This window comes from Chaetura pelagica, unplaced genomic scaffold (genome assembly GCF_000747805.2).
Source record: "Chaetura pelagica isolate M959 unplaced genomic scaffold, ChaPel_1.0 scaffold108, whole genome shotgun sequence".
NCBI lineage: Eukaryota > Metazoa > Chordata > Aves > Apodiformes > Apodidae > Chaetura > Chaetura pelagica.
Genome location: NW_009970718.1, coordinates 4184625 through 4205770, shown reverse-complemented (window position 1 = coordinate 4205770; position 21146 = coordinate 4184625). Strand labels below are relative to the sequence as shown.

The 21146-nt window shown below is 41.3% G+C and overlaps 1 protein-coding gene across 1 annotated transcript; it reads left to right on the top strand.

The window, feature by feature from the left end:
• The first annotated feature begins 3213 nt into the window (after positions 1–3213).
• Positions 3214–20836, top strand: SLC38A4 (solute carrier family 38, member 4). Its single transcript, XM_010006290.1, has 15 exons — positions 3214–3332; positions 4201–4291; positions 8547–8662; positions 11154–11227; positions 11363–11455; positions 12168–12249; positions 12342–12424; positions 12528–12586; positions 12975–13253; positions 13372–13451; positions 14547–14647; positions 15613–15737; positions 18090–18234; positions 19208–19305; positions 20735–20836. The coding sequence occupies exons 1-15, from the start codon at positions 3214–3216 to the stop codon at positions 20834–20836; spliced, it is 1647 nt and encodes a 548-aa protein (XP_010004592.1).
• The last annotated feature ends 310 nt before the right edge of the window (positions 20837–21146 follow it).

Genomic DNA, 21146 nt, shown 5'->3' with positions numbered 1-21146 from the left:
CCATTTTAATGTCATACTTCAGGAAAAATCTTTTTTGTTAAGCCAAATGCCACAGGAGGTAGAAAAACCAACACCGTATTGAAGCCAAGTTTAAGGAGACTGTAGAGCTAAAAGATTTTTATTGTATGTAAAAGGAGAAAACTGATTTATTTTAACTAAAGGGGAAGAAAAGAAATGGACATCTTTTTGTTTACTTTCAAACTTTAAAAATTCCTCTTTAGGAGGACCAGGCAGGTCATGATGTGTTTGAATGCTTGAGACAGGGTTTAGGCACCAAATTCAGAGCTTTGAAGCAGGAAGCCTGTAAGTCCAAGCTAAAGCAGGTGAACTTTGGTGTTTCTTCTCTGATAAAATGTGCTGAGCTTCTGGCAGGGCCAGCCCGACCATGGTGGCTGTGTCCTGTCACGCCATCAGTGCCCTAGGGCCTGGCCTTCACCCAGAAGCAGAGGTCCAGCTGGCACCCTGCAGGGGTGCAACTGAGCACCCATCTATCAGCCCTGACAGTGGGTTTGGGCATGATATAGTGTGGAGCTGTAGTCAGCATTTTATTTTAAAAAGAGCCAGCTAGTGCATTCTCTTTTTTCTAAATAACATCTCTCAGATCAAGCCGTGACCCAAGAGGCACAGGGGTATCCCCTTTCCTCCTCGGGTGAAGGGGTGGCAACTCTGCCCCTTCTACATTAGTCATGGGGAGCGCGCACTATCCATACCTCAGCATCCTCCCAAGTCCTCCAGTACCTGCAGCATTAGGAACATGAAGAAATGGATTTCCATAAACTAAGGGCCAGCTCTGCAAATTTCTGCTGAAGTTCAAAGGCACCATTGGTTGCAATTACAGTTATTAGATTGCAGGATTCAAATCTAATACAGACCCTGTTTCATGGTTCTCATCCTGCCCACATTTATGCCATCAGCTTTCAACACATGGTTTGCAGACCCCTTGAGCTCTACTTTTTTCCTTCCTAGAAAGTGACAACTGCAAGAAATCAGGTTCTCAGCACATTTAATTCTGTCACCTGAGGCTTTGCACCTTGAACAGAGGACATGTAGGAATTCACATATCAAAAATTAAAATCATCTCACTGCTTTTATGCAGTAAATCCACAGCCTCTTGAGCTGTCACCCTTAAATCAGATTACTTGTGTAAATGTTTGACAGGACAATGTCCAGATTATTCTCTATGCTATAGTATGTATTTCTAGTCAATTTTTGCTCCCCTTTCCAAAGTGTGTTTCCTATGGTACACAGACTTTCCTCCTCAGCCTAATCTCTGTGTAACTTAACTCCTGGCAAGTTTTTTGCTTACTTTTCCTCTCTTTTCCAATTCTTTGAAGATCTGTGTTTTTTGGACTGCCTTTTCTGGAAAAGATGTTTCTCTGACAAGCATTAGGCAGTGCACACAGAGGAGATTTTATCCTTTACCAGAACAAGGCTAAGTGCAGTCAGATTTGTCTGCCTGACTTTTACACCACAGATTAAAAATAAGTATTAAGAATTGGAAGGACTCTGTTCCTCAGACAGGGCAGTGTCTGCATTCGAGGATGGTTCTGTGAATGAAACCACAGTTGGGAGGGCTCCGTTGGAGTTTTTTTAACTATTTTTTTTTCTCCTGGAGTTATTCATATCCCAAGCAGGCAGCCACTGGAATGTGAGTGCTGGCAGCTCTGCCCTGATGCCCAAGTTACTTGTCCCCTCACACACACACTCCCTGTATGGCAGCAGAATGGAGTAAAGACAGCCAAGTTCTCTGGTAGGAAATCTCTTAACGCACAGTGATATTGCTTTTGCTTTTCAGTTGTCTGGTCTGGGTGAATATTTTTAGCAAGAAGCAAGGACGCTGACTTTAATTTCTGGCCTGGGGTCAATTTTAGCCTCCAGGATTGGTATTTAAAGCTTACATTTACATTTTAAGCACATGCACTCTAACATTTTGCCATTACAAATACGTTTGTAGATGTTCTTAAGAACAGCATGTGATCAGTAGCAGAGGATAGTTAGGGTCTGGGTCACCAAGTGAGGACCTATGCATCCATAAATGCAAAACCAGTAAAAAGGCTATTAAATAATTGCAGGTTTATTGTTACTAAGGACCAAACATAGAAATTGTTTGTTGTGGGTCTTTTTTCTGATGTCGTTATCATGCAGTGCTGGGCTGCAATTAGCAAATGATATTTACGAAAATGTAATGGATCCAGCCTGTGTGTGGACCTGGGTGTGCCAGCAATGATGTTCTACCTGGTCTGTGCTCCCTCCTTTCACTGGTGTGCCCTTCTGATTCTGGGATGGAGCAAATGAATAAATGAATGTAAATATGTATCTGCAGATGAGACTGTAACATGAAATTGCTGAAATCTCAGAGGTGAAATCCTCTTTGTAGCTTTTGTTTGTACAGTTTCCTTTGGGCCATAGAAGTAGAGAGCTGAGTATTTATCTATATTATCTTTCTAACAAGCATAAAGATAGCCAGTGTTTTATCCATGTAATAATTCATTGTGAGACAGAACTTCTAGCTGCGTGACAAGTAAGAATTAAACATAAATATATTTAAAAACAGAAACTGCTCTACCAGAATTGCACCTCCTAATTATCAAACAAGTGATCATTGAGAGAGATGTGCACCTCTGTCAGATCCAGAAAAAGGGACAAATCTTATAAACACTTAAATCTGTGACAACATTAACCTTAAAACCAACGATTCAAAATACTGAGCTTTTCCCTTAGGAGTATGTGTGCTTCAAAGCAGTGTTAGGAAAGTCTGGATGTACTCCATTTTTAACAGCAAGCACTTCTGCATCACCGAGACCTAGAAATTCAAAAGTAGCAGGTCAAGAAATATTATTTCTTGCTAGCTTTATAGTTCTGGCAGATGCGGGACATCTACTGTGCATCCCTTGGCCCCTGCACTCTTTACCATTTGAAGGGAGACAAAAGGGCGAAGTGCCGGCATATAAAGGGACGTTCTGCTTGCCCAGAGTTTTCCCAGTCTGCAGCTGCTTCCCTTCTTAATGCTATTACAAAGAACAAACACAAACCAAACTATTTGCACTGGTTTATCTAATTTGAGGAAAACTCTCATGAGTTCTTTTGCATTTTGTTTGCAGAACAGAGTGTTCTGGCAGGCCCCGCATGGTAGAGAGGACCCGCAAGCAGGCGGCACGGCGCTGTTTACCCTGAAGAAGAGAGTGTGTGTGCTGGAAAGCACCAACCTCCCTAATGGATCGCATGGAGCTGCAAAAAGTCAACATTGAACTTGACGAGCAGAGCAACAGTGGGGAAAGCCTCGAAGATAACTATGCCGAGCTGGTTGATTCAGAAAAGGCTGCAATTAGGAGGTGAGCATTTAAATGGGAAGGCTGGTCGGTTAAGGCTGGACAGCAGTAGCCAAAAAACAAGCTTTACTGACAGCATCAAAACACTTCCTATGTAATGTGTCCAAATCAACGCGATTAGCTGGAGTTTTCCCACAGCACCAGCACTCCCTGCTCTGTGGAGGATGGGTGTGCCCAGCACAGCCAGGGCAGCCCAAGTCCTACTTGCTGACCACCACTGGGAGTGACCTCTGCAGCCTCCCAGCCCTGAGCACACAGTTGGCAATTTGTAACCACTCCAGTCACATGTGTAAATTAATATGCTCTCAGGGCATTCCAGCCTGAGCGTGCTGCCTCCGTGCCTCAGCCCTGGAGAGGAGGAATGCTTTCCAGGGCAGCAACTCAGTGCTCCTGCGAGGACAGCCCACGCTTGGGCATCTCCAGCAGGACCCACCATAGCACCAGCACTTAGGTGGCCTGAGAAAGACACCTCAAAAGCAGCCATCAACCTCCAGCTCTCAACTTGCTGAACCCCCTGGCACATATCTCCAACAGGGCAGCAGCAAGGAGCTTTATTCCTCTGATGTGAAGTACATGCTCAGCTTTAGCACATTGCTGGCAGCAATGAATTGTTGCTTTCCAGCATCTCAAATCAGAAAAAAATTTGAAGATTGCTGGATTTTAAACAAAATGCCAAGACAAAGCAAAAATCTATTAAACAAGCCATTGGACGTGAGAATCTTCCAGGAGAAAAGAAAGAGTTTTCTGAAGGATTTTGAAATATTCATTGCAATGTCAAAGGAAAGTTTCCACTAATGACAAACAGCACTGCTTGAATGTAATATGTGTCACAAGCCTTATCTAATATTTTCTTGTTTTTCTTCATGTTCAGTTCATTTGCTAGTGATGATGCAGAAAGTCAGAAGTTCCTTACAAATGGATATCTGGGTAAAAAGAAATTGGAAGAATATAAAGAAGAATATGTAAGTTTTGTTAATTTTTAAGGTTAATACAAAGTAAATCTTACTGACCTGAACCTTTTTCCCAAAGTTTTGGTAAACAAAGTTACTCTGGAGCTTGATCAGCCTAATCTCAGCTTTGGAAGAGTAAACACATTTTCTAATACTTACTTTTCTAATTCTATTTCTAATAGTGCAGCAAACAATTTCTATTGACTTGCAAGTAAAACTGGGTCTTTCCTTCACAAGTAATCAGAAAAATTCCTCAGATCATACTTGGGCTTCATTAGTGTCCATGTTATCTCACATGAGATGTTCAGCCAAGGCTGGGTATGCACTCACATTTCTGACAGAAGATTTGGTTCACAGAAACTTTTTTACTCCCATATCAAGGTAGACCTGGGCCTTCATGCATGCGTGCTTGTATTGTTTGTTTCCAACATCAGTGTAAATGAATCCACATCCCTTTTAAGAAGGGACATTCATGTTTGGCTTTCCAGTGCTGAGCATTACACACTCAGCATGACTTTTAGACAACTCCATCTGCAAGTGGAAGCACAGCACCGGTTCCTGGGGTGTGCACATGTGTATCTCTCTGCTCAAAATTCAATTTTATTCTAAGTTTTCATGAACTTGGTACCAAGAAAGGCTTTGTTTTGTTGGTCCTGTTACAGGTTTTATTAGGACTGACCAAATAAAACAAACAAAAAAAATATATAGTTTGTGATTGCAAGCTAAAATTAAGAGCCGTATTCCCCTGCCTTTATTTTCCACTTGGTAACAGATATGAGTCACTCACACACCATCCTCCCTATTCTAGTTTTTCATCCTCTCCCACTCCACTGCCTCCATCCTGAGCCACAATGTACTTTCTTCTTCTCCCCTCCAGACACACTTTTATATCCCCAAAGAAAGAAGCAAGTTATACTTGGAGAAAAAAATCACAAATCAGTTGGATTTGTTTTTAAAATCATCTGAAATTATTAAATTGATAATGGGGAAAGATATCAGATAACAGCACATATTCCTACTGAGGCTGGCCTGCCAGCCAGATGTGGCTATGTATGCTCAAGTCGCCTGTCAGGGATGTAGTCCTCCTCCCCTCCAGGACAAATGGAGAGTGGGGTCACTGTAGCAACCAAAAAATGGTGGAGTTTACTATTTTGTGTGAAAGAAGTGGAGAAATGAGTAAGACTACAGCACTGGATTTCAGGAAAGTAAAGTTTAGCCTCTTCAAAGGTCTCTGTGGAATAAGGGCCCTTAGACAACTCCATCTGCAAGTGGAAGCACAGCACCGGTTCCTGGGGTGTGCACATGTGTATCTCTCTGCTCAAAATTCAATTTTATTCTAAGTTTTCATGAACTTGGTACCAAGAAAGGCTTTGTTTTGTTGGTCCTGTTACAGGTTTTATTAGGACTGACCAAATAAAACAAACAAAAAAAATATATAGTTTGTGATTGCAAGCTAAAATTAAGAGCCGTATTCCCCTGCCTTTATTTTCCACTTGGTAACAGATATGAGTCACTCACACACCATCCTCCCTATTCTAGTTTTTCATCCTCTCCCACTCCACTGCCTCCATCCTGAGCCACAATGTACTTTCTTCTTCTCCCCTCCAGACACACTTTTATATCCCCAAAGAAAGAAGCAAGTTATACTTGGAGAAAAAAATCACAAATCAGTTGGATTTGTTTTTAAAATCATCTGAAATTATTAAATTGATAATGGGGAAAGATATCAGATAACAGCACATATTCCTACTGAGGCTGGCCTGCCAGCCAGCTGTGGCTATGTATCCTCAAGTCGCCTGTCAGGGATGTAGTCCTCCTCCCCTCCAGGACAAATGGAGAGTGGGGTCACTGTAGCAACCAAAAAATGGTGGAGTTTACTATTTTGTGTGAAAGAAGTGGAGAAATGAGTAAGACTACAGCACTGGATTTCAGGAAAGTAAAGTTTAGCCTCTTCAAAGGTCTCTGTGGAATAAGGGCCCTGGAAGGTATGGATGTCCATGAGAGCTGGGCAGCTTTCAAATACTACTTGCTTCAACCTCAAGACCAGTTCATCCTTATGAGGAAGAAATCAAGCAGAGAAAGTAGACTTGTGTGGATGAGTAAGGATCTTCTGGAAAAAATTGAATGGAAGAAGGAAATTTACAGAATGTGGAAAACAGGACTGGCCACTTCAGAAGAATATGAGAACACAGAAGATACAGGAATGAGACAAGGAACACTAAGGCCCACCTGGAATTAAGTCTGGCAAGGGATATCAAGGACAACAAGAAGGGTTTCTTCAGTACATTAAAAAAAAAAAACACCTGGAGGACTAAGGGAAATGTAGGTCTGCTGATGAATGAGGCAGGGACCCCAGTGGCAGAACACACAGTGAAAGAGGAGTTACTGAATGCCTTCTTTGCTTCAGTCTTTACTTCTAAAGCTGACCCTCTTGAATCCCGGACCCTGGAGGTAAGAGATAAGGTCTAGAGAGAAGAAGACTTTCCCTGGGCAGAGGAGGACCAAGTTAGAGGCCACTTAGCCAAACTGGACATCCATAAATCCATGGGCCCCGATGAGATGCATCCACAAGTTCTGAGAGGACTGTCAGGTGTTATTGCTAGGCCACTCTCCATCATCTTTGAGAGGTCATGGAGAACAGGAGAGATGCCTGAGGACTGGAGGAGACCTAATGTCACTCCAGTCTTCAAAAAGGGCAAGAAGGTAGACCCAGGGAACTGCAGGCCAGTTAGTCTCACCTCCATCCCAGGTAAGATGTTGGAAAAAATCCTTCTGTACGTTCATCATAAAACAAGTGAAAGCAAAGAACGTCACTGGGAAAAGTCGGTAGGGATTTGCCAACGGGAAATCATGTTTGGCCAATTTGATTGCCTTCTATGATGTTGTAACTGTCTGGATAGATGAAGGGAGAGCATTGGATGTTACCTACCTTGACTTCAGCAAGGCTTTTAACACTGTTCCCTGTAACATGCCCATTAGGAAACTCAGGAAGTGTGGGCTAAATGAGTGGACAGTGAGGTGGATTGAGAGCTGATTGTGTGACACAACTCAGAGGGTTGTGATTAATGGAGCAGGGTTGAGTTGGAGGCCTGAAGCCAGTGGTGTCCCCCAGAGGTCAATACTTGGTCCTGTCTTGTTTAATATCATCAACAACCTGGACAAGGGGACAGAGTGTATCCTCAGGAAGTTTGCTGATGATACCAAACTGGAAGGGGTGGCTGACACTGCAGTGGGCTGTGCTGCTGTCCAGTGTGACCTGGACAGTCTGGACAGATGGGCAGAGAAGAATCTAATGAGGTTCAACAAGGAAAGTGTAGGATCCTGCAACTGGGGAGGAAGAACCCCAAGCACCAATATAAATTAGGGGTGGACCTGCTGTGAAGCAGTTCTGAGGAGAAAGATCTGGGAGTCCTAGTAGATAGTAAATTATCCATAAGTCAGCAATGTGCTCTTGTTGCTAAGAAGGCCAATGGAATCCAGGGGTGCATACGAAAGAATGTGGCCAGTAGGTCAAGAGAGGTCATTCTCCCCCTTTACTCTGCCCTGGTGAGGCCACATATGGAAAACTGTGTCCAGTTCTGGCAAGAGAGACAGGGAGCCACTGGAGAAGTCCAGAGGAGGGCAACAAAGATGACGTGGGGACTGGAGCATCTGTCTTATGAAGAAAGGCTGGGACTTTTTAGCCTGGAGAAGAGAAGGCTGAGGGGAGACTTTATTCATGCCTATAAGTATCTAACGGGTGGGTGCAAACAGAATTGAAACAGACTCTTTTCAGTAGTTTCCAGTGACAGGGTAACAAGGAGCAATGGGCACAAGCTGGAATATAAGAAGTTCCATTTAAATATGAGGAAAAACTTCTTTACTATGAAGCTGACAGAGCACGGGAACAGGCTGCCCGGGGAGATTGTAGATTCCCCTTCTCTGGAGACATTCAAGACCAGCCTGGATACAGTCTTGTGTAAAGTGATCTAGGCCATCTTGCTCTAGTGGGACAGTTGGACTAGAGGATCTCTAGAGGTCACTTCCAACTCTGGCAATTCTGTGATTCTGTGAAGAGGTGAACACCTACCTGCACAGCTGGATTTGGGGGTAAAAAAGGTTTCTTATGTGGCTAGTGCCTGTGGGCTCCAGAACCTAGCAAGGCTCCACCTCTGAGGATCAAGGGAGCAATTCAGGGAAAACCAGCAATGAGGATAATTTGTCTGTTATACTATTATGCTCAATAAAATGCAAATAAATTTCCATTTTCTATTCTTGCTCCCAACAGCACCGGGGCAGAGCTTCCTTTGGGATGTCCTCATTCAATCTCAGCAATGCTATTATGGGCAGTGGCATCTTAGGGCTCTCCTATGCCATGGCAAACACAGGAATCATCCTTTTTGTGTAAGTACATAGAAAAAAAAAAATAGAATACAAGCAGTGAGCTGGAGATAAAGTTTTTGTGGTTAGAGAGGTATGCTAAGCTTGTTTTGATAGCTGAAAAGTTTTGTAAGATCATCTGTAATGAAAACATTTTAGCTGTACCACAAGGAACCATTCACTGCTGACAAGCCATTTTTTTTAATCTAGCCCAGTTTTGTGTCAGAAATATGGCTGCAAATTGATACTGTGCAGTCAAAATCCAGAGGGGAAGAACAGTATACTGGTCCTAAAAAAACAACAACCAGCAATCTTGCTGGTTCAGTATTAGAATTCAACAAGGGAAATAAATAACCCAAAAAGTATATATTTACATCTCCCAGTTATCTATTCACTATGTAGAAATGGAAGAATATGTAAGAATGTTCTATATAAGCCTGAAATAGCAGCATGCTTTGAATGCAAAGGCATTCACAGATATATTCAGATTCAGGGTTGCTCCTCCAAGTCTATTTGTACTCAACGTGCACAGATGACAGCGATGGCATGTGGCTGATATACGGTATCTATACAAAATGAGTTTTGATACGCGGTAACAGGTAGCCATATGAAGATTTTTACTCTATATCTAACCTTGCAAAATGAGACAGACTGTACAAAAATAAGTTGGTTTTCTTTTTTAATAACTGATTTTAATTTTAACTAAAGCCTTAATTTTGATTCCCCATGAGGCTGGGATAAAGCTTGACAGTCCTGTGTGTCAATGGGCCATTGTTCGACATCACTGAAATCAAACTAGCTTTTAAATCAGGTTGCATGGCTATCTTTCTACAGCTTCTTTCTTCTGGAGATTGTGTAACTACAACAGCAACAGCCTTTGAAATGCTTCCTGTAGCTTGCAGTTGCTAAGAAACACCTGCTGGATTTTTTCAGTAGAATTTTCAACCAAAAATTAATTGTAGGTGCAAATGTGGTCCTGGAGAAGTACTTTCCAGCACCTCCACTCAAATGGTTCTAAAACTGACTGCATTAGAGTTTGAAAAATGTAGGGTTGGTTTTTTTTCAGCTTTCTCTGAGCACTTGTACTAACTGGTATGGCCATAAATTATCACTGGAAAGAAAACAGTGATACATCAGACATCACTGGGGGGGAGAGGTAGGAACACAACCAAAACAACAACACAACAAATCATTACCTTTGTAATATCTTTACTTTTAAGGTTCTGCTCATTCACACAGGTAGCCTAAAAAACCTTAAGCAAGCCTAATGACATTAGCTGGAAATACTGGAAGTACTAAAACATGGAGTCAGACTAAAGTAACCCTAAGAATAACAGCAAAACCAAAAGATGTCTCCACCTACAGCTTATTTATTTTCTGTCCTACTTCCATACTTTCTGCATGAGAACGTTGTCCCTTCTGGCAGAGGAAGAAGTTTTATTTTAAAGTACAATACTCTGAGGGGATATTGTTACCCTTATGGCATGTGTCCACTTGCTAGAGGTTCCTCTGTTTTCACAGATGATGTTAGTGTTAGCAGGACAGAAAGACCCCATCTACTAAATGGAACCTGTTGGACATTAATGCTAATTTAGACGATGCTGGCAGCATTGCCTGAATTTTTCTTATTTACAGTTCTCATGTTGCTCAATGCTCTCATGCTGGAAGATGTTCTACAGGATGAAGACAAAAAGAGGTCTCCTAAAACTCAGAAGCTCTCCAGAAGTTCCCCTTACATCCTCCTCTCCCATGGAGGAGGTCTGCAATTGTATGGAGCATGCACTGCACCATTACTTTTGCTGCCTGGCATGATTTAGCAAGTGCAACTAGGATGGCTTTGGCTTACCACAACCTCATGTGTCAGAACATGAAGGTCATGTCTCTGAATGGGTGCCCCTGATCAAGAAGCATCTTGGCAGGATACACTGCGATGTCAGACAGGATCCCCCCCTTATCATGTTGAATGAGCCTACAGCACGAGAGATAACCCTGCTCACATAAAGTCTGTACTGTTGTCAGCTTCACTTTTAGAAAAAAATCCACATCTTCACAATGACATGGCAGAAGTCAAAAGCAGTGAATAGCCAGGAGTCAGCAGTGAAGTTGTCAAAATCATGCTTTTGGGGGGTTTTTTGGTAGCTGTGAGTAAGGAGAGAGATTGAAACAAGAGGCAAGTGAGCGGGTAAGAGACCAAAGACTTGACTCTTGCATAGAAATCTGTTTACTTTAGCACAGTCTTGTTAAAATGCAAGATTCTGTCTTTGTGGAACAACACAGAATTGGCACTTACCTGGGCTTAAACTAGCCTTGAGGGTCTTTTGGAGTTATACAGTGCAATTGCTCTCACAAGTAAGCTACAGTTGACACTTATCTCTGCATTTAGCACTGTGAGTCCAAAGAAAAACTTGCTGCAAACTATTTACGCCCTGAACTGTGTGAGAATGAGCAAGAGTTTGTTCAAATCAACTGAGTGTCTGCATTGTCCTGCTTGGGATTCTGATTCTTTGCCTTGCAGAGTTCTGCTGGTCTGTGTAGCAGTACTGTCACTCTACTCGGTCCACCTCTTACTGAAGATATCAAAAGAAGGAGGTATGACGATTAATGCTGTGACTGACTAAGAGTCCCTACTCCATGCATGCAGTTTACCTTGGCATGCAATTCATCAAGTGTGTCCAATGCAATGGCCCATGTCTCTTTTGGGGTTTTTTTTGTATCTTTTTTCAGGATCACTAATATATGAAAAACTGGGAGAAAAGGCATTTGGCTGGCCTGGGAAGTGTGGTGTTTTCATTTCAGTTACTATGCAGAACATCGGAGGTAAGGGGCAAAGGTTTTTAGAAACACTTTTTCTAAATTCTGATGCTTTTCTACAGAACATAAGTGCTTCCACTCCTCTGTCAGGCTATATGACAGCACCAGTCCAGAGGCTTTCAATCTTTTGTTGAGGTCCAGAGACCTACCAGTGGCCTATGTAAAATAACTGAAAAAAGCATGCATCTGGCAGTACATTTAAATGAGATGTAGAGAAGTCCACCCTTCTATCAGGAATCTTCATATTTTGTAATCTTTTTGTTTACAGTGGAGTAAAATATTGCAAGAAAGAAGATGAAAATAGAAGGGATAAGGTAGATGAAATTATTTTAGAGGCAGTAACAACCCAAGTTACTACAGAATGGATGGATAGTGTTTGTTGGAAAATCAACACTTACAACAGAACAGCAAAAGGAAAAGTTAGGAGTATAAATTTCACTTGAACAGTAATTTGAGTATGTTATCACTTCAATAACAAGTGTTCTGTATTCTAATACTGAATGCTAGATGTCTTTCAGGGCATGCTCATAAGAAGATGAAGGGAATATTCCATCTATTTAATCACATCATTATTTGAACAAAGCTCATTTCTCTATCTTAGCAAAAACAGATTTCCCAAAACAAAATGTTTTGCATGCAGCATGAATGTTTTTTTGAAATAAATTATTTCTGTTGGGACTACATTGTTTCCTCTGAAGTTGTCGTTTGTTTTTTTTAGCAATGTCAAGCTACCTCTTTATTATTAAATATGAACTTCCTGAAGTGATCAGAGCATTTATGAAGCTTGAGGAGAGTTCTGGGTAGGTGCCTATGCCCAACCTGAACCTCAGATTAACTTTTTTCACTTTGATTTCAAAGATAATGATTGTTAATTTTTATTCCTCCTCTTCAGAGAATGGTACCTAAATGGGAACTACCTCGTCATACTTGTAACGGTTGGGATTATTCTTCCCCTCTCCCTTCTAAAGAGTTTAGGTAAGCTCAATGCCCCAGTTAACCTTTTCTCTTATTTCTATTAGGACTATGAATTTATATGTAGCTGAACGGGTTTTTGTGTTGTTTTTTTCTTGCTGCACAGGTTATCTTGGTTATACCAGTGGGTTTTCGCTGACCTGTATGGTTTTCTTCGTCAGTGTGGTAGGTGACTGTTTGGGTATTGTCCCTAAGCAAATACAGAGCCTGCAAAATGTACAATGCTGTTATATTTCTTACCATGGCAATTCAATGTAGAAGTTAGAGTAGAATCTGCAAGAGAATCAAATCAACAAGCCTGTTGCTGAATGAAGCCAAAATAAAAAAGATTGGCCTAAAAGAACAACCCTTGAGAAAAAAAAAAAAAATAAAGCAGGACAACAGAACAGGCAAAGTGCAAATAAATACTTAGAGAAGAAGCAAGTTTTTTGCTCTCTCTCTTTCCCGTCTCTCTTCTGTGTGCCTGTTTCAGTATTTCTGCTGGCATACCCTGGATGTGAGTGTAATCTCAAATGGTGGTACTCTTCTGATTATATAATCTACTCTTTTGTAGGTAATCTTCAAGAAATCCCAAATACCCTGTCCTCTGCCCATCATGGACCATGGAGCTGAAAACTGGACCACTACCAACAACACTGTGCCAATGCACCTGGTCATGCTACCAAACGAGTCCCTTGGTTCTGGTGTGAATTTCATGATGGACAACACAGCTGGGCACTTGCCAGCCCTTGAGGAGCCAAAAGATACCTATCCCAAAAGTGGTGTAGAATATGAAGCACGCAGCGACAGTAGTGACAGGTGTCAGCCAAAATACTTTGTGTTCAACTCACGGGTAAGGGAGATTCTGTAGAGTATGTCTTTAGCCATTTGTACCACAGCTAAACTGCTGCCTGCCAAAAGTCAGAGCTACTGCAGTGACCATTCTTACTAATGGGAGCTTTATTTTACAGACTGCCTACGCAATACCCATCCTGGCATTTGCATTCGTATGCCACCCTGAGGTCCTACCAATATACAGTGAACTGAAAGAGTAAGGTTCTTAAATTTTGTCCCATACTTCCACTTAACCGTAGCTAGAGATCACTTTCTCTGTGCTCTGCCTTGATTTCTGGTGTGCAGACACACACCTGCTAATAATGATTTATCTTTTTCCATAGTGACCAGATACTAGCTTTGCTTTGATCTAATAGTCAGTTATTGGTGACAGAGAACCACTGTTAAGATAGGCATATTGATCAATATTTGCTTAGGAAAGAAGGAATCTGGACAGTCCTTCAGAGTATGTGAAATACTCTGGGGAACTTGGTTGCACTAAAATAGATAATTCTAGTTTCTAATAGTATCTTACTGAGTTCTGTGTCTGGATCAGCCACTGTTCACTCAAAATTTCTTGGGATGCCATCAGTTTGGGTGTCTTACACAGGCTCTTCACCCAGTCTGTTTTTCCTATCAAATATAAAAAATCAAATACACTTTCTTAACTCAGCAAGGAGTTGACAGTTGGGAAGGAGTAAGAAAATGTATTTTTTCAGCAGCAAGAATTAAATTACAGGAGATTATGCTGCAAATCTTAAGGAGATCAAAGTCCATTACCTCCTATTTCAGCAGGTTTAACCTCAGAAGAAATAAAAATTCTCAGATGACTTGGGAACATGCTTGCAGGTCCTACAAGCTGAAGATTTTTTTATACAAAATTTTTAACTAAAGGATTTCTAAAGAAAGGGTTTGACAGGCAGGAGGTTATTGAATCTGCAGAACAGTCCTATGTAGATATAAGGGTATGTTCGCATAGAGCTGATTGAAAGCTCTTGTCTATTATTATTACCAGCCCTGTAATTACAGCCACTCCATTTTTAATTTAAAATACACTATTTGAGATTGATAGTTTATAAATAATGATATATGAAGTAACATGGAACATTTATATGTTGTCACTAAGTAAGCAGTAGAAATGGAATTTCAACATACTTGTATAGTCTGGGCTGTTCTGCAGAGCTGTGAAGCTTCAAACAAAGAGCTCTGTATGACCAATATAGTTGCTGTGAACTTAGTAAGTAACTTATTTCTTGCACAAATAGAGGCTTTGAAAGAATAGCACTGTTAGTCTCTTTCTCTCCCACTTCAGTCGCTCCCGAAAGCGGATGCAGAATGTCTCAAATGTCTCCATCACTGGCATGCTTATCATGTATCTTCTGGCTGCCCTCTTTGGATACCTGACCTTCTACGGTAGGTCAAAGCCCTTTCTCTGTAGAATTTTACCTCATTTTAAAGCAGGCAAGACTGTTCTATCACAGTGAGATTCAAGTGTTCATGTATTTTGTGTGGGCCTGAATCCAGGTGCAAGCAGTATTCAAACAATATGCAGCACGTAACCTCCTGAATAAGCAGTGAGGCTTATCCAGCCACAAGTTCCTCATCTGTGAGAGTCTCAGGGGCACATGCTAGTGGGACCAGGCATGTATCTCTTGGTTATGTGGAATCAGACAACAAGCTGCTGTAAACTTAGCTCTTGGCAAAGGCCAAGAGTGCCTGTACTAAAAATACTCTAGTGCTTAACAGTTTTACATGACACAATTAAGTGCTACCCACCCTGCCTTTGACGCCACTAATTCAGCTTCACCTATGCTGAAAAACAGGTGCAAGTCATTCTAGTGTAAAAAAATATGGATGAGCTAGGCTAACCAGTAGGTAAACAGTGTAGCCCCTGTATTAGCACACCATTTTATGCAAACGCCACCTCTTTTTACCTCGTTAGTTCCTCAGTTACAGCAGAGAAGTGAATGACACAGCACAATCTGCTCTCTATTGCTGGGGCAAGAAAGTTCTGCCTGAGAGCTGAGACACCTGGTTGGGAGTCAAAGGGAGCTCTTCCCAGTTTGTTGAGTTGTTTCCTGTTTCATATCAGATATTTTTTTACCTGAGTTTCCACATCTACTTACTGACTTTGAGAAAGTAATTGAGATACTGGAGCACAAAGCATCACCTCAGAGCTGTATCACCCTCATAGTCTCTGAGTCATGGACCTGTATCGGTTGTGCTGTGAAAATTCCTCTTTCATGCCTAACCCATAACTTGTATCTGGTGACAGCAGCTGGGCCAAAGCTAATCTTATCTCGCTGCAGTATAAAGATCCTTTTGCATGTGCAGATATTACTCAAGTGATTTAACTCCTCTCTGTTTCCTTTTCACAGGAGAAGTTGAAGATGAGCTACTTCATACATACACCAAGGTGTACACCTTTGATGCACTCTTGCTGTCAGTTCGCCTGGCTGTGCTGGTGGCTGTAACCCTGACTGTGCCCATTGTCCTTTTCCCTGTAAGTAACACATCTGCAAAAGCTGAAGTTGGGGTGAGCCCACATACACTGAGTGTATGTACTCAGCACAAACTTATCATTGAAGAAAAGTAAGCCTAAATTTTTATTTAGGAGGGTCTGATTTCTCATATGCAGTTTGACCAGAGCAAGGGCTTTAGGTAGTTAGGGTTGCGAACTTTGAAAGACTGAAATAAATCAGTCTTTAGAAATAAATCAGAAATAAATCAAGAACAACTGCCCTGTCTCTCTCTGGTTCTCGCTGTACTATATTTATCAGAGCAGCAGTGGAAGTACTGAAGGGATATACTGAAACCACTTACGAGATTTCCTAATCCGGACATAGGCACCTGCTACAGCGTCCAAGCTCAAGGCAGACACGTGCAGCTCGGGCACAAGCTGTGCAGGACTGCCAGACCTGGCTGCCAAGGTGGACGGGCAGATGCCCTGTGGATATCTGACCTGCTTGACTCTATGGTCAGGGAAGGAAGCTAACTGCTGAAAACAGAGACAGTGAAGACTCAGCCACATAGTCGGATGTTTGAGCAAAGTTTGGAGCTTCTAGGTGCTGTTTACATGGAAAAATGCAATAGCCACAGTAAGAGGGACAGAAGGACACAGCTAACTGAAGATGATCAGAGGGCTGGAACACCTCTCCTATGTAGGCAGGCTGAGCTAATTGTTAGGAAACAATTATTTACTGTGAGGGTGGTAAGACACTGGAACATGTTGCCCAGGGAAGTCATGGATGCCCCACTCCTGGAAGTGTTCAAGGCCAGGTTAGACAGGGCTTTGAGCAACCTGGTCTTGTAGGAGGCTCATAGCAGTGGGGATGGACCTAGATTATCTTTTAGATCACTTTCAACCCAAACCATTTCATGAATCTATGACTGACCTTCCTCAGGGATCTATCCCTGCCTAAAGAGGACACCTCCAGACTCCTGAATGCACAGAACTGTCCCTTGTGCATTCCCTGAGCTGCTACGCAGGAAGAAGTTGATCCTGGTCACAAAGTTTTGGGAGGCTGGTGTGTCATGTGTATGGCATGTACAAGCCCAGCACCGCGCTGCTGCCAGGCTCCCAGTGCTCTGCGTCACACAGTTGCGTTCCCATCCAGTGAGTGCAGTAACCCTGGGGTCCTGTTGCTCTGCTGTTCTGGATGCAAACACGAGCTGCGTAGGTGCTGTTTCTAGGCTTGTTGACAAATACTTAAGAGCAGTGATCACCATTCAAGTTTGTCTAAAAAAAATATATATATATATAAAGCACCCAGAGCGATCAGTCCATCCACCTTAGAGCACTCCAGTGCTCTGTCTTAAATACTGCATTTAAACCAATGACTAAATGCTTAAATTAATCTTAACTAGCCGATCACTTTTCATGGTAAAACAAGCTAAGGGCTTTGCAAAAGCCTTTGTCTGTCAGATGTAACATTTTGCATTTTTAATTTTCTGTATAATCATTTTTAGATCTGAATAGTGTGCAAAGGCTCAGCAATTACATACCACAGCACTAACTGCTCTGTTACAAGAACTACAGAGCAAATATTATTTGCTTGTAAGCCAACAGCTGATATTTCAAAGCAAAAAACAGAAGTATTTTGTGAGCCTTTCTCAATGTAAAAACATTTTTTGTTCAACTTCTGCATTTCAAGCCTCCTAAGTTAACCATGGTACTTCAGAGCAACACTATCTCCTAGCACCAATGGGATTTGCAAATGTCTTTTCCCTTACTTATCTTTGCTGGTGAAAAAGAGAAAAACTCTCTGTGTTGTGGGAGAAAGTCAGCAAAGCAAAAAGAATCCTCCACAACAGCTTTTAGGATGATAATTTTCAAATGCATTGAAAAAATATGGTTTAATTTTGAGATAAATGTGTGTGTGTGCATATATATTATGGAAACAAAACAACAGCTTGCTTTTTCTCTCACAAAACTAAATGACAGAACTCCTGTGGCATTTTCAGAAGGATCAGATTCAGGAATACAGCAACTCATATTCCACCCATAGACTTTTTTTCAGCTGGTTAGTATTCATAGTAGGGGTTTCTTTAACTGTTATTTTTGCTGATATTAGCATCTTCCAGTTGAGCAGATTTCATCTCCCTGATTTTACACCCTATTTACTTGACTTTCTTCTACACTGCAAATATTTGAGTTTCTACATTAAACTGTGAACCCAGTTCTCAAAAACCTACATGTGAGTGAGATTACCTTAAGCAAATCAAGGACTGAAAACACATTTCTTCAGTAAGAATTTCTCACAGCAAAAGTAACTAGCATAGATCATTCAGAAAAGTGAAAAGCCAAGATAAATTAATTGCTCTTTTATTTTCTCTGATGTTTTTCATCTTACAGATCCGTTCATCTATCAGTGCTTTGCTGTTTCCCAAAAGGCCATTCAGCTGGATAAGACATTTCCTGATTGCAGCAGTAATTCTTGCTTTTAATAACCTGCTGGTAATTTTTGTTCCAACTATTAAAGACATCTTCGGATTTATTGGTAGGTCTCATAAATACTCTGTTGTTTACTCTGTTAATCCTTTCCACAGCATATTTACATTCATGGACTGAATGACATTCTCAGTTTTAGTTTTACAGTGGAGTGATATAAACACATATTAAAGTTAAAAGAGAAATAGAAATTCCCAAACAGCTGACAGATAAAGCTAAGTGCTACCTAACTTGGTTGCTACCTTGCATGAGGAATCCAATAATCCCAGTATAAAGACTGGTAAGGAATTCCCAGTTTGATAAAAATGTTATCTAATTCATGTGGAGGAGAGGGAAATCACCTTTGCTTTTCAAGCACCTATAGCCTGGACAAAATATATTTACTTCCAAACTATGATGTTAGAAAAAGGAGAAAAGTGGTACCTATCTTTTATCATTCACAGTTCTCTCCTTACCCCTTTCTTGTGATCACTTTTGGCCTCTGATCGAAGAGGTCCGTGAAGAGCCTCTGTAGCTGCTTGAGGAGTCAGGAATGCAAATTATCTTGAGAATGACACCTCCATGGGGTTCCTGCCTTTTTTGTATTTTTTACTCTGTGCAGGCAGCCTGTTTCCTCTTCACCTTTTTTTTATACCTGGACCACCGTGCTGGGCTCTGCCAAGAGCAGAGGAACAGGAACTCCAGGCCACAGTTCCTCCACCCTCTTTTTGACACCTGATTTCCACAGTCATCACACCTTGGGAGTGCTGGTTTGTCCTTGCTTTACTAGGTCACACATAGACATCAGTATCACAGTCACACCCATTCAAACAAATCCTCTAGGTAACAAGTGCCTCTTTGGGCTCAAAGCACACAAATAAATGTTTGGACATGTAAAACTGCACGAATGCTGTGTACAGAGAGAGCACTCTGTGCAGCTGGGCTTGGAAGAGCAGCTGTCTCCCCACATGCTGCCTTTTCCAGGTGCACCACGTTGGTTATGTGTCAGACAGCATGGTATTCAGCTCTGCTTTCTTCTCCAGGTGCCTCTTCTGCTACCATGCTGATCTTCATCCTCCCTAGTGCCTTCTACCTGCGGCTTGTTGAAAAAGAGTCCATGAGGTCTCCCCAGAAGATCGGGGTAAGGGAGATGGCAGCAACTGAAAAGGGAAAGAAAGGAGGGTGGATGCTTTTTGCTGGTCACAAATCCTCTGACCTTTGACTTGCAACATCTGTCAGTTGCTCATAAATGTGTGTCTCACTCAAAATACAAGTCAGGCAGTCTGGTTCACCTTAGCATGGAGACTATTGACTTCACAAGTCAATGCCTTTAGTGTCCTACTGTTACTGCTACACAACAATGAGTGTCTAGGTTAAAGTGTGTCTTAAATCACCAGCAAAAAAAAAAGCATTTATTTAGTCCAATGTGAGCTCTAGCTTGCATAGATAACATCAAGACAGTGCATAAGGAGATGTTGGTTCACAGTAGAAGGCCAGCTGTGGATCAAAAGGAAGATTTGAGGTCCATTTCATGAGGGAAGGTGTACAGCAGAGATAGTTAAGTAATAGTGAGTCCCACACTGAGATAGATCCATACACCTGCAGGAAGACAGATATGAAGGTCTGTTGATTATACACAGCAAGTGTTTATACGTCATGCTGGACTGCTGCAACAACACCTTTTATCCTGAACATCAATAGCTATCTGCACATTTAACAGTATCACCAAGGAGATGTCCTTTGAAAATTCAATCAGAAAAGTTATTGATGAAATATACATGCAGGCTCATAATGTAAACAGATGTACATATACATGTATTGCTATATACATATTCACAAAAAAAACATGGAAGTGGAATTTCAACCAATACATACTGCAAGGATAACAGGAAAAGTTTATTATTATAAAATTATTTCTGATGTTGACTTTAGGAGTTGTTTTTATAGATTCTGTGAAAATTTGTTCATGTCGCTGCTCATTCTTCATGCTGCTGTGTGGTAGGCATATCTAGAACTTCACACCCTGCTCTGAAACCACATACAATATTCAGCTTTGTGTTGTGAGGCAGAATATTGATAAGTGTGGACAGGTTATGGTAAAGTAAAGCCCCACTAAAGCAAAAGGTGTCTATAAGCATCTGAATCACTGAAATATATACATAAATGCCTTCAGAGAAGAGAGATGGGTTTACCTGTTTGTCTAATGAGGACGAAAAGTGTTAACTCTGAAGCTTTTTTATATTGGAGACAATGATCCTTCATTGAAAATTGGTCTATTTTTAAAGAAAAAAAAAGTAAATGTTACCTTGTTGTATTTTGTACTATTGTTCATAGAAACAAAGTGTGCTTTTTCAGATCTAGTCTTCTAAAGCTTGGCTTTCTTCAGCTGAAATTCACATAGAACTTTGTTTCGTGTAGCCCCATGTGACACGACTCCAGCTTTAGTGACACAGAATGTCCCAAACTCAGGCTCTGGTTGTTAGATAAATGTGGTTCCAGTAGGATAGTCTGTGAAATACAGTCTGCACAGTCACTTCTCTTATTAACAAAATTTCATTTTCCAATTGCAGGCTCTAATTTTTCTCATAGCTGGCATAATCTTCATGTTTGTGAGTATGACTCTTATTGTAATGGACTGGATTTACAACTCCCCAAGTTCCAGACATCACTAACCTGTGGAGACAATCAAGTGCTTTTTATACCATAAATATTTGTGTTGTGTGTTCTGAAGGACACCTAAACAGGACTGTAACAGCTAGTAACTGCTAGTAACCCAAGGGAGTCTACATCATCCTTTTCACTACGGTTCGTTATTTATGCATTAGGAACCTGAACTTAGCATTTCTGGCCAGGTGAAATGAAATGTGTGGTGGATGCTTTCTGTTTTCAAAACCAAAATAACTGTGTATATAGTCCTCAAAAATAGGTTGGTGTCCCCCTTTTGAAACCTCACCCATCGTGTTAATAATCACAGTTCCTACA

Excerpts from the sequence above, each read along its gene's own strand:
- SLC38A4 (XM_010006290.1), top strand. The coding sequence starts at position 3,214 with ATGGATCGCATGGAGCTGCAAAAAGTCAACATTGAACTTGACGAGCAG. Across the intron at positions 3,333-4,200 it reads GAAAAGGCTGCAATTAGGAG|TTCATTTGCTAGTGATGATG; the intron begins GTGAGCATTTAA and ends CTTCATGTTCAG. Across the intron at positions 12,587-12,974 it reads TGGTTTTCTTCGTCAGTGTG|GTAATCTTCAAGAAATCCCA; the intron begins GTAGGTGACTGT and ends ACTCTTTTGTAG.